General features: G+C 41.7%; 1 protein-coding gene across 2 annotated transcripts in view; it reads right to left on the bottom strand.

The window, feature by feature from the left end:
• RIPOR3 (RIPOR family member 3) overlaps window positions 1–13,474 on the bottom strand; it is a 73,251-nt gene that overhangs the window by 24,935 nt on the left and 34,842 nt on the right. Inside the window, exons 10-16 of one of the 2 annotated variants that reach the window (XM_053453488.1) lie at window positions 13,183–13,226; window positions 11,803–11,928; window positions 11,299–11,444; window positions 2,385–2,514; window positions 1,712–2,281; window positions 652–794; window positions 296–434 (exon numbers count right to left, since the gene is read on the bottom strand). In XM_053453488.1, the coding sequence (XP_053309463.1) occupies window positions 296–434; window positions 652–794; window positions 1,712–2,281; window positions 2,385–2,514; window positions 11,299–11,444; window positions 11,803–11,928; window positions 13,183–13,226 (1,298 nt within the window). The remainder of the gene's footprint in view (window positions 1–295; window positions 435–651; window positions 795–1,711; window positions 2,282–2,384; window positions 2,515–11,298; window positions 11,445–11,802; window positions 11,929–13,182; window positions 13,227–13,474) is intronic. The other variant, XM_053453489.1, reaches the window with a different exon arrangement.

Below are 13,474 nucleotides of genomic sequence, written 5' to 3'. Positions count from 1 at the left end.
AAGAAAAAGAGAGGAGAGAAAAAAAGAGAGAGAAGAAAAGAAATAGAGAGAGATATAAGCCTCTACCACTTCTGCTGGGAGGCTGTTCCACTTACATTCAATGTTTTGCTGTATAACTAAACCATGCATCTCCTCTGTGCATTTCTCACCCCCCAAACCAAATAACACAATGAGAAATACTTCTAAATACACCCATACAAGGCCTCTGATAAAATCCATGATTAAAGCCAGGTCTGATCCCTTTAACCCCTCTCACTCCTCGTTATTAGCCAGTGATTAGTGTATTCCCTCTTACCTTTAGAAGTGCTTTACAGACCCGCAGATGTACGGACAGCAGACAGTCCAATCGCTCGTTTCCAGTGGTGAGTTCACTCAGCGCAGACTTTATATTAGACACAAATGACTGTATTCTGCTGTCACGGGCTGTGCCGGTACTTGGACCAAAAAATAAAATAAAAAAACCGCCGTTAACAAAACCTTTCTATACGGAACCCACCGCAGAAGCGTGCGCGCGTCCCTTTAAATGTGAAGGATCACGTTGCAACGAACCTAAAAAAATGCAATGTTTTTTTTTCATGCAGTTCCCAAAACATCACACAGGAAATAGTGGGGATTTTTGGATACACGTCGTATAAATAATGTGTATTTTACCTCTTGCTGTGAGTCCTAACGCTGCCAAACATAGATATCTCATCAGCGTGAAAGTCTGTGTTGAGAAAGTCGAAGCTTTCCAGAGCCGTCTCGACCATCAAGCTGTCCATGGAGGAATGCTGGTGGCCGGTGTTCTTAGCCTGCTTGGGGACAGATAACATTCATTAATTTGGATTTATAAATAAAGTACAATAATAATAATAATAAACGTTATCTTTCTTTTAGATAAGAAGGCTGGGGATGAAGAATAATTTCATTAAATATTAAAAGACAAACTTAAAGCAGATTTAGTAGGGAGATAAGACGCTGTTGGCTTATCTGCTCCTTCCTACATATGTATTTAGTCCTAATAAAGGGCTCCACCAGGCCAGGTCTGGCCTTCTGTCCAAAGAACATCCTCCATGTTGGGTTATTGTCTCACATTGGATTTTAGCCATGGTTTCTACTCAATTTAGCGGTCGAAAGCTCAACTAAAGTAGAGCTTAGCCTTGGTTTTAGGATTAGCTTCACCAGCAACTTGGATCCATGGAGTTATCGCAAATTCTGCACATACCCCACGGCTGGGCGGTTGTCCAATTAAACTCGCTTGCTAACAGACCGATTTCTTGATCTCCGAGATAGTTACAACTCAAAATCAACTTAACGTCTCCCAGAGACGTCACACCGGGTTAAAACTCCTGTGATAATCTTTAGGGAACCCGGCTTCGAGCGGATATATAGGCTCCCGGTAGAAAATATAAGTGGAAGCTCTACGGGAACACAAAACATAGATCGTGAAGCCCAGCTGTCCAGGTTAAGAGGGCTCGGCCTGCGCATAAACTCAGCTGTGTCAACTTTTTCGGAACTCGTCTCCACGTGACCCTAATGCCCCCAAGACACGTGACCCGATTAAAGGGGCCGCGTGTTTTAGCAGCAACATGTCTTTCAAAGCTGGTCGCTATAACTTCTTTTATAAGTTATTTTTTAAGCTGCAGTCAGAAATGGAGATGGCGGGGCCTTCTGTGTGCCATAAACGTATTATTACACTAAAGTCAAACAATTTCCGGAGGGAGAACCATACCTTTAGTCTCTCTTTATAGCTCGAGACGGTCTTCTCCATTTCCTGGAGCTTTGACCTCCTTGCAGTGTCAGACTTCAGCAGTTCCAAAACCTCCTCCAATAAATGCGCGAGTGAGCGTCTTATGCTATTTCCATTAGAAAGCGCTAGTTCTTTCTTGGCTTCCATTCCCTCCTCCAGAAGCGATACATTCATCAAACTGTCTCCGACGGAGCCGATGCTGGTATCCTGGTCGAAATCCAGCTTTGTGTGTTTCATGGTTTGGAGAGCGCCATAACGGCTCGGAGTTTCCCGGAGTATATCTAAGGTTTCGTGGCTTGATGGATGCGATAAACCTTCTGGTTTATTTTCCTTACAAAGGAAAATCTCACCAACAGAGGATGATGTGACTAGGCTTAAGTCTCCATCGTCATGGCTGTCTGCGTTCCTCTGATTGTCTATGTTGGTCATTTTCAGACTCGGCTCCAGGCTCCTATTGTCCATAACCAACGCGCTGTTGGCCAAATAGCTTAGTATGCACGGTGTCTTGATATCCTTTTCAAGGGAAGGATATGGGTTGTCTGCATCGTTTTGCTGCAAAACAGTAGAAGGCAGAGGTAAACAAGGCGTAATTGGCATATATTTATACGAATTACAGTTGAATGTCTGAATTGTACGTTTTTTATTAGCTACTTACAAGGTAAAACTTCTCTTTGAAGCTGGGAGTGTTGGGTGGTGTCCATTGACCCAACGATGCTTTCCTGGTGTTTGTGGAAAACTTTGTGGTTGTTCCAGGTGTCGACAGAAGTTTGTTGTTGTCGAATGGACTGCGGTGAAGAACAAACGAGATACACTTGGAAAAAAATCTATGAAGAATAATCCATAGGCAGAATAAAGGATCTACAGATCTATAGTGTCTCATAGTCCATTATAGATCCGGTTATAGATCTTTTAGTCTAGAATAGACGTGACTTTCCCCAAACAAGTTCGACTCTGAAACTCAAGGAAAATAGAAATTTATGGATGTATATAAAGTAATAACGATGTGGATTCTGGAACCGGATGGGTCTCCACTACGTTGCCAAACTCACTTTAGGCAGGTAATAAATATTATGTAAGACGTTCAGAACGAGCCCGGCCAATGTAGCTGCTAATTACTCGACCAAAAGTACACCCCGTGGTCTACTTAACCCAAGCGTCGCCGTAAAAGCTCCATTGGTTGTAGGTCGCCATAATTGTTTTCTGTATATATGACTTATTTTTATTTACTATCAAACATGGCCATAACAGCCCGAAAATCGTCCCGGAACAGATCACATATCATCCGCGAGGAATCTCCGACTGCAGCCACATTTAAAGATGTAAATGGAAAACTCACTAACAGTTAAAGGGACCGATCCAATAATTCATCCTGCATTACAGCGTATAGATTCTCGTATATTTCTATCTTACTGAATACAATTAACCCCTGGAGTGTCAGATGCCATCCGTCATTGTACTTAAACAGTTAAACAATACATACACAATGTGAATTGCCATGGATCTGCAGGATCTTTAATGCTCCTGACATGTCGCCTCCCGCACGCGGCAGATTGGGCACATACATAAATCCCCTATAGATCCCTGGTCCACATCATACGGCACTGAATATGTATAGTGCCCCGACGTCTCATTCTGTTCCAAAACAAACATTAAAGGAATGCTCGTTATAAAACAGAATGGTGGGGAAAGGAGTACCAATGAGGCCCTCGTGTTGGATACAAATACCAGTAAATATAATTTAAATCAGACATCGCTGGGCTGGATTTTAACCCCTACAACAAATATCACCACTTCTCCTTAAAAACCATAATATATAGTAATTACCTTAGCTGGTTTTACCCTGATAGATGGAACCCTTCAGGTCTTAATTTTGTGAATGTTAAGAATTTGTTGGCAAATCAGTAGCACAAAATCGGTATAAATTGTTGCCTAAAGGCCAATGTAAATGGTAGCCTTTGACAATTAGATTGCTGATGTCCATTTTAAAGATCCCTTCACCTCCAGCAGAGGGTATGTTTGTATGTATATGAGCATGAATTTGTATGTGAGCATGAATGTCTACATATAAGTGTCTGTGAGCATGGATGTCTATGTATAAGTGTGTGTGAGCATGAATGTCTACATATAATTGTCTGTGAGCATGGATGTCTATGTATAAGTGTGTGTGAGCATGAATGTCTATGTATAAGTGTGTGTGAGCATGAATGTCTATGTATGTGGTTTCTAATTATACTCCTGCCTTAATCAGTCGTTGGTCACATCATACATTCAGAAGCCATATACCTATCGCATGCATAAATTTCCTCACTGGGTTAGCCCCTACTAATTCTGATAGGAGGCTCTTCTATTTATCTACCACCCTCTCAGTACCATATATAATTATATATATATATGTATAAAGAGATAGTTCTGTACAGTTAATGCAGATGCATACTTTCCTTCTCCCTTTATTTCCAGATCAAAATAACGATTTACTGATCCTTCATTCTTAAGAAAGAACAACAAACTTAGCACATAAAATGACAAATTAGAAAAACCTGTGAGAAACGCTTGTGGCAGATCAGTTTTGCTCTTAGGATTAGCTCACCATAGAAATATGCGCTCTTCTTGATACTCAGGATCGCATTATTTCAATTCACGTCTGAAACTAGGTTCGTGGTGAGGGAAACAAAGAGTCTCATGGGGTCTCTAATCCCCGGAATAAGAGCAACCAACAGAGGCTTAGACATTTTTGCTGGACTCTGATGTCTAGAATTGGGGACTCGGTGATGGAAGCAAGGTGTCTCTGGCTATTTGTAACACCTAGAACGTAAACAATCTCTGGTGACCTTCAGAGCAAGAGCTTGTGAGGGAATGGAGAACTTTTGGAGATCTCTAATACTTGGATGAAGGTCATTCAGGGACACAAAGAGTGTCTGTTGACTCCAAGAACAAAGTCCCCAGTAATGAGTGGAAAAAAATCCACAGGAGAAATAGTTTTTGGGTTTTCAAACAATGTTGAGCAACAATTGATGTTCTACTGATCTCTAACCAATAAAACCAAGACCAGCTGGGAAACAGACTCTTCAGTGACTTCCTTAAATTGTAGTTTGTTGTCCTTTTCTCTCTTCATTCTTTACTTCAGAGATTAATGTTTCGTACTTTTATGAGATTGGTAAACATCTATTATTTTTTTAGAATACTATATAGAATCCGGTACTTCTACCATTAATCACCATTCCGCAGGCCATTTTCCTTTTTTACAATGGCTTGGGTTGGTGGCATCACCATACTCAGCTGCTGGTGGAAGAACCATATGTTCAGGTCAACCTGCACTCTATCAGGTGTCTGGGAATGTAGTTGGTCTTCCCTTCTTAAATTTTAAAGATGGCTTTAACTTTGGGCCATACTTGGGAACTCAAACATCAAAGAAGAGCCTGACTGTCTACAGCAAACACAAAGCCATCTGTTCATCTAGTTCCCAAAGTGATGGATACCTTCTGCAACCCATACATTTAACAGTAACCATTCGGTAAATAAAAAAAAATTAAGGAATAGTTATTTTGTGCAAAAAATTCCAAATATTTTTATTTTTTTTTTGTCTTCCATATGGAGGAACTCTATCTGTGAACTGGTGATGCATTTATAATTTCTAATCCAAAATCACACAAACATTAAAATAGCCTGCATATTGTCTGTTATCCTTAGCCAAAGCCCCGTGTGATAATTGTCCCGACCAAAGCGCCATAATAAAAGAAGATATGTTGGAATCCACCGTATCAAATAGTTTGTTTAGATAAATCCCTCCCGAGCTGCCTTATTAATTCCTCAAGTCATAACCTCCACCGTCCCTACGGATACAGATTTATTTAGTGGATACAGAGACCACTTTTATTTAGTTACCCTGAAAAGGCAGAGGTCTCCGCAGGACAAAGCGGCAAAAAAAAAAAAAAAATAAAAAAAAAAAAAAAAAAATGTCTATCTTGCGATGCTGGGTACCACCGGGAGCCAACATCAAAGGTCTGATAAGCAAAGCCCGAACCCTTCTGTTTATATTCTTCATTTGTTAGAATCAGAATGAGGGTCCATGAATATACAACGAGGACACTCGATCTGGACCCAATCACGAAGGTATCTCTTGCAGCGCAGTGCCCAGTGTGTTACAGCTGAACATCTAGCGTATCTGAACATACCATCAGTTGGATGGTGTCCCAGAGAGGTCAAACTATGGGTTTTCAAATTTTGTGTCAACATCTTTAACCAATATCTTCCCAGCATAAATTCATAACACAGTACGAGCGGAGAGGAGCCTAAACCTAATTTATGTTTTTTATTATGCTTTTTTTTTTTTTTTTTTTTTTTAATGCAGCCGCTTTTCCCATCCAAACAATTTCATTTAATCAGCCTGTTTTCGGAACGAAGAAACACAAAAGGCCAAAACCCAAGTCATAATTAATTATAAGAAAGTACATTTTGGATCACAGGCTCTTCGTTGGGAGCGTGCGAGGGCATTAAATTGGAAACAGCAAATCCGAGCAGATCAAAGGGGCATTTCGTGGGATTCGTTGAAATAAGGAGCTTCTGGTTGAGTCAACGAAGCATCGTACCTGGGAACTTTCTAAATGAGCTGACTCCGAGACCCATCAAAACGTTAGCAGGAACAACATGGACAGTATTTTTGGGGATCAGTGAAGCAAATTGTTTTGGTGCCCCTATCACCCCGTCATCTGAGCAGCATTTTATTAGGAAACCCAACAGAAGCAGCAGTCAAGTTCTCCCAGCAAAAGATTCTATTGCAGAATATTGCCACTAATGGGGACAAACGGTCTCTATGAAAACCACGACGTGACAAGATGTAAAGATATTCTGTCTGGGATGCTCAGATGATATTAAGAAATAGAGGCGCCGGGATCCAGATTGCAAGACCCTAAAGATCTGCCCGTTCACCCCGGACCCTGAGATTGGAGAAAACAATTAATTTCCCAGGAATGTTAATATTTCACTGCAAATATGCTTTATAGAGTCTACTCTAGACAGGTTAAAAAAGACCCCGCTCACAAGTGTCAGTTTAATGTGTTTACACGAGACCTCCTTTTTTCCCTATTAATAATTACTACGCACAGACCTGCTTTATTTTATGGCTATGGAATGCAGGTCATTGTGAAAAAGGCCCAGGCCCTATAAAACTCATGTTTCAGGTATTCGTCTGTCTGAACCTCTCACCCCCCGTAAAATCTCATCCAGGTGTTTCCAGTTATGAGCCCTTCCACAAACCTACTGGGAAAAGCAACTTCAGAGGGAGAGAGGGCAACAAATAAAAGGACATTCCATTGCAGCCTTTTTTTTAAGGAGAAGTTCCACTAAACACTATATGGACAAAAGTATTGGGACGCCTGACCATTACACCAACAGGGACTTTGACACCACATTCTAAATACATAGATATTACCGTATTTGCTCGATTATAAGACAAGGTTTTTTTCAGAGCAAATCGGTGTCGTCTTATAATCAGACCCCAAATAGGTCTGACTATGAGACTAAGATCCAGATCCCCCGCAGCGCTGCAGGGGACCTGGATCCTCCTGACTCCCCCTCCCCCCAACTTACCGGTGCTTCTGATTCCCCGGTGCGTAGTCCGGGCAGCGTAGTCACGTAGACAAATTCCGCTGCAGCAGGAAGGAGGTGCGGTTAGCAGCGGGGGTTTCTGCGTCCATCGCGCAGACCTTCCCCGGCTGTCAGTGAGGAGAGAGAGCACTAGGATGCCCTATGTTTTATTTTTTTTGGTCTGCATCTCCAATGGCTGTTTAAATTTAGTAGAAGTTGCACCTAACAATAGTATTTGGAACTTCTCGTACTTCGTTCCAAATCATTGGGAAGTTAATGTCCAAAATAGCAGAGCGCATGAGATCTTTCACTCTGGTCAGAGGACGATCTCTGTCTTCGCAGCCGAATACTTTTAATTTACAATCATGGGACGACACAACGTTCTGCAGACCCCTCCAGCTGAAGGTTCCAGCGCAGCTGCTCCGATGGACGGTTTGTGGTGCTGCTCCCATACTTTTCAGCAAACAAGTGATGCATTTAAACAAATATTCTAATGGACAAAAAAAAAATATATCCAGATTTGGCTTTGACCTGTTCAGCTCCAGAGGGGCTGTGATACATTAATCTGATTGATAGGATTTTTATGTTGGATTAGGTTACGGAACACAACGTTAGAACAGGCAAGATTTCATGTACTTCTCTCGCCTATCAACACGTCCTTGATAAATGGCAGTTAAAAGGAACATAAAAACCCAAAAAGAAAACAACATTATTTATCTTTAAGTAAGCTTAGTAGAGCTCAGCCTTTTTTTATTAAATATATAAACTGGAAAAAAAATAGTGCTTGTTTTTCAATTTGAGAGCAAATGGAACATCTCCATAGCTGCCAACAGTCCCGACAACAAGCTTATGTTCCAAATTCCCGGACAACTTTGCATTTATAGACTGCGTGTGCCGTGCATGCGAAAAAAAAAAAGATAAGATATTCTGGAAATGCAAACATGTCACGGATATTTACAGGAAGAGTTAAACTTCCCCCAACTTATCTCCTCATCTTCTCCCCCCAGAGAAACTGGCAAACCGATAAGGTTGCACCCTCCTGCCAATCCTTCCGTAGTGCCGAGAAAGGAACACGTGTTTACTTTGAGATAAAACAGTGTCGTATGCCACGTCCGACTCCCAATATGCTTTCACTTAATTCAGACAGTATTTACGAAACAAAATCTAACTGACATTGAGAGAAGATATTTCCAACAACCAACCTAGTAGCCAAGATGACCCCTGCGTCAACTACCACGCTCTCAATATAAATACGGACTTTTCCTTTCCGTAGAGTAAGATTCTTATTGCCTCAAATGCTATATTAAGTCCGTAGAGTAAATTCCGCTATTAAAGCGATGGGCTGCAATGAGGCCGGGTTCTTGAAGACTCTTTCTTGGGTCGGCCTTTTGGCAACCACTTATCTTTGGAGGCTTTAGTGGTTTCCCTTCTTTCAAGGGGGACCAAGAAGATCTGGCACTCCCTGGTTGGGGTGCAGTTGTTGAAGACGAAGATGGATTACCTGGTGACCACCATGGCCACCTTGAAGCACCGGCATCTAACTTCCAATGATGAATGGAAGCACAGGGTCTTAACGTGAAGGACATATCCTAGAGTATGGTCTCCAACTATATATTAATAATCCAAAAGGTCCACTAAAGCGCAAGGTTTTTTTTTTTTTTTTTTATAGTCCTCTAGGAAGTTGCCATTTTCATGTCTATTATTAGGTCTGAAACGCTGTCTCTGCTAAGTACAGTTTCACAATTTCACCAGTAGATGGAACTAGAGAACATTGTTCTCCATTAGAGGTCAGCGGCCATCGGAAAGTATTAAAGAGATAGTGGGTGTGCACATTAAAAAAGGGTGTATATGCCATTTCTGCTACCAGGGGCATGAAGGCAGTCACCAAACATCTTGATTTCTTTAATTTCAGAAACTCAATTTATGAAGAATTACTTAGACGTTTCTCGCATGCAGCCAGCGACGACCGGTAACGGAGCAGAATTAAGTCAGCGTGAACGGCGTTGAAACACCAATGTTGTTTCCTCAAACAGAGGGAAGTTTTAAACTGTTTGGGTTGGAAGCTCCATCCAGAGAGCTTAACAGAATGTATAATATATCAGCCTCTCCGGGTCGTTCACCGCAGGGAGAACCTAGAAAGTATTTCTCCAAGCGCACCTCCTGCCGAGGACGGGGCGTAACTTTCTAAATGGAATAAACTCGAGATAATGTGCAAAAACGTTACGGCCGGGAAATTCGTTGGAAGCCCTGATGTACGACAAATAAACCGAGGTTCCCGTAACACGAACCCCCGAATTATTCTTATTTATCGATTTATACAGCACCGTCATATGCCGCGGCACTGTACAACGGGACGTAGAATAGTAAATTATTTTACATATTCACAATAACAAGAATGAACTCCTCATCGCTCAACCCGATGTCCTAATTGTTGGACTTTTAAACCCATGGTTACAAGAAGAGTGTGTGCCCAACAGAGGGATGGTACTGGGGGGGGGGATTATCTAATTAAAAACGATTAATTATACATTTTAGCTTCTGAAAGTACGTAGGTTCTGCCAAGATTCCATCTTGGATAGTTAACCAGACATTCTAGAATAATCAAACTCATGAAAGGGCAGAACAGATCATACGTATCATCATTCTGTGGGTTTGGGAAGGTTGGGTCACTACGGACATAGAAGTCACTGGTTTGTTGGCTAAAGAGAGGGTTGAGGTGAGGTGGAAAGGTTCTTCTCGCTACATTAACCATCTAAACTGCTGCTCCTGGTCCATGTATCCTGGAAGAAGAGCTTACGTCCCCAAACGCCTTCATTTCACTCTAAAAATATGGAGAGGTTGGATTGAAAACGCGAATGACGTTAGAAGTCCACACCTTCGGTGTTCCAGCTTCCAGAACGAGAGAGTAAATAATATTATAATACTATAGTCGTCATTTTTTAAGACTGATAGTAGGAAAAGTGAAAGTGATTGTATAGCCTTTTCCGCTCTGGCAATTTCATTTCCTAGAGTTTCCAAACATCTGGGATTCTAGTTCTACTTCTATCAAACCTATTATATTGTTTATAATTCAGTGAGCAGATGCTTCCTCTCTTCTTCCAAAGAGATCCGTTGAAATCATTTAAACTTTCAGCTCCAAGTCAAGTCAGCCATAATGTCGCATCCTGATAATTCTTATTACGTATACAACCTGAAGGCGGATTACCTGAAGGCAACCATCTGCCAGGGAATCCGAGCCATAATGGAACACAGCGTCTGTGACCTAGATTCACCCGACGAGGCCGACGCAGGTTCTCTGTCTACTATAAAACAATAACGTCTCGGGTCCATGTCGGAAAAAAGAGTTGATCGGCCTACATGGCATCTAAAGGGTCATTGGTTTTCACGCCAATGGAGTCGTTTACTACAGGCAATTTGGGCAGTCATTTAATAACACCCTCCTAGATCAATGAAAATATTAATAAAGGGGTTCATTCTCCGAAGCAGGAGCTGGCAGGACAGGTACGGTTTGTATGGAATTTATGATATATAATAAAGAGTCACCCCCCTGAAGAATGGTTAAGATGCTGTTGTCCTGCATAATGTATAATTCAAACAGGAAGATGACGTTCAAGAAACTTATCTGTTTCATACAGGGTCATCAAAGCTATTCTTGCAGCAGATGCTCGCTGGGTCAATGGCATTGATGGCATAGAATGGCAAGCTCTGCTGCCAACTCACTCTTTAGTGAAAACCTTTGTAAGTTAAAAGTTCTAAACACTTCATACAACCAATAAACGTTCTGTTACAAAACTCCCTACTGGGATCGAAGATCTACTGTAGGTAGAAGAACAAGCTTTTTGACAATGGCCTTGAATCGGCCTTTGTCTGCATGTGGTGAGAGCCGCCATCTTGCTTGCCATGTGATTATGTTATCCCTCCCTAGTACTCCTCCCATTTGGTGAAAGCTGATTGGCTCGTTAAGAGGTGAACGCCAGACGACTTACTTCCAGATGACTTCAAGCTGCAGTTTGATTGTTCCAAGTTCGGTGATGTCCACAATAATGATTCTTGGTCTCGTGGTGAAGAAATCAGCGCTGTCACACGTAACGACGCCAACCAATATGGTAGTCAAGCCCCGCAGCTCAATCACCTGAACATAAGAACATTAAGTCAGGATAGCAGAGCGGGAAGGCTCAGAATACGCCTGCGCGTACAGGGCTTGAATGGGTCGGGAGGCTGGTAGATATGAGGAACGAGCCAAAAGGACTCTTTAGTACACAATATAGACCGTAATGTCTAGATTGAAAGCTCTTTGGATCAGGATCTTCCATCAGTTAATAAGGAGTTATAAAATCTGGGTGTAAGTTAGAGTTTCATTAATTTAATTTATTAAAGTTAAGTATATCTATTCCACAGCGAGAAATCTCTAGATTGTAAGCTCTTTTTGAACAGGGCCCTCAGAGTGACAGCAAAGAGCGGTGGAAGGTGAGGAGGAGATAAGAGGTTACCTTGATTTCAAAGTTTTCACAGAGGTTGGGTATAAAAATTCTCTCTTCTTCATCCCACATTTGGCTATCATCCGACTCAATCTTCCCCTTTAATCTCCATCTTTGGCGTCCCAGTCTTATTAACACCTGCGAGGAAAACAAAACGCCAATTCTAGTATTCCTAGTATTGTCGGACGCCCCCAACCCTTCCCAGAAAGGATTCTCTAAATCGAGTAATATTTATCCATTCATCATTTTAGCTGGGAACACTAAATTGCCATGTGACACAAAAGCAGACACTGGTAGGTTGTTACCATAGAAACGGAAAAGGCTTAAATGGTTCGCAACTGGGTACATCCTAGCATATGTCCTATTTATGGGGACTTCGCCTGCGTTCTGCCCAAACTGGGCACATTATATGGCGGCCAAACTCAGAATGTTCCTTAACCCCTTAGTGACAAAGCCCGTACATGTACAGGGGCTCAAAATTCATTGTTTTCAATGGGTTTAGGGACCGCCCATTGTCCTTAAGGGGTTAATGCCGGGATGCCGCCTATATAACCTGAGCAAAGCATGACGTGAAGTCACACAGAATCATCCATGACATCACACGCACACACGTATACCCGCATTGTACTTTCAAAAGTATGGGTTATAGAGTGGGGAATTTTAATAAAGAGCTGCCAAATTCAGACAAGATATGGGCAGATAATATTAATAATAATAATAATAATAATAATAATAAACAGCTTAATTCGCTTAACAGCTACAAGAGTTTAACAACATTGGTGATAAAATGGGGTGGACGGCCCTCGGGAGAAGGACAAGAAAAGATGGGAAAATATATAAAAAATATATATAATATATATATTAATAATCATAATAATATTTTAGTATGATTATTTTTAAATCTATTTTCCCTATAGCCCTCACTGCCAACATTTTAAGTCCTTCTCCCGAAAGGACCGTCACTAAAATTTTTAAACCTCCAGAAAACACAAAAAAAGTCAATAAAACAAAAGGGGATTTAAAGTCCTGCAACTGCATAAATTTGTTCCCTACTATAATCAGTCAAACTGGAACACGGACTCCCCGTCGGGCTTTGCCGCCATTAATCAGCCAGTCCCGATCCCGGCACAGCCGGCCGAGGCGTTCGTATAACATTTTCATATAACATTTATTCTGGGCTTTCTGAGCGGGTGGCGCGGTTCCCCTAGAAAATGATGTCAGTTTAAACATTCATTTTAACGTCTCCGGCGGAGGTTTTAATTCTACGGTTTATGAGCCGTAACAATATTTTTCCGTCTCATGGACGGCGACCAAGTTCTCCGGCGCGGAGACTCTCGAAGTAAAAAAAAATAAAAATGGAGGAATTGTTTAAAGGCCAGGTGTTTGCCGTACCTCGTAATGGTCTCCGGGACACAGCCGAGCGTAGCCCACTAAGCCTGCGGAGAAGAAGAAAAAAAAGAAAGGGCATATTAATTAAACTGTTCTACAACTCCTAACACTCCGAGCCATCAATGGGTTCGGGCGAAGGGGCAGATTCTCAGAGTCACACAGTCTGGAGGTGACTCCTTCCTATTCTACCCCGCTGTGATCATACATAAGACTCCCAGTTGGGGCTTTTGCCCCCAGTGGGTTATGGTTGATATCCCTGCTTGAATGCAGGTGACCCAATTTAGTGCATCTTTAA

Source organism: Spea bombifrons, chromosome 13, assembly GCF_027358695.1.
Source record: "Spea bombifrons isolate aSpeBom1 chromosome 13, aSpeBom1.2.pri, whole genome shotgun sequence".
NCBI classification, from domain to species: Eukaryota; Metazoa; Chordata; class Amphibia; order Anura; family Pelobatidae; genus Spea; species Spea bombifrons.
Note: the sequence above shows the minus strand (reverse complement) of the source record. Positions and strands in the feature narration are given on the sequence as shown.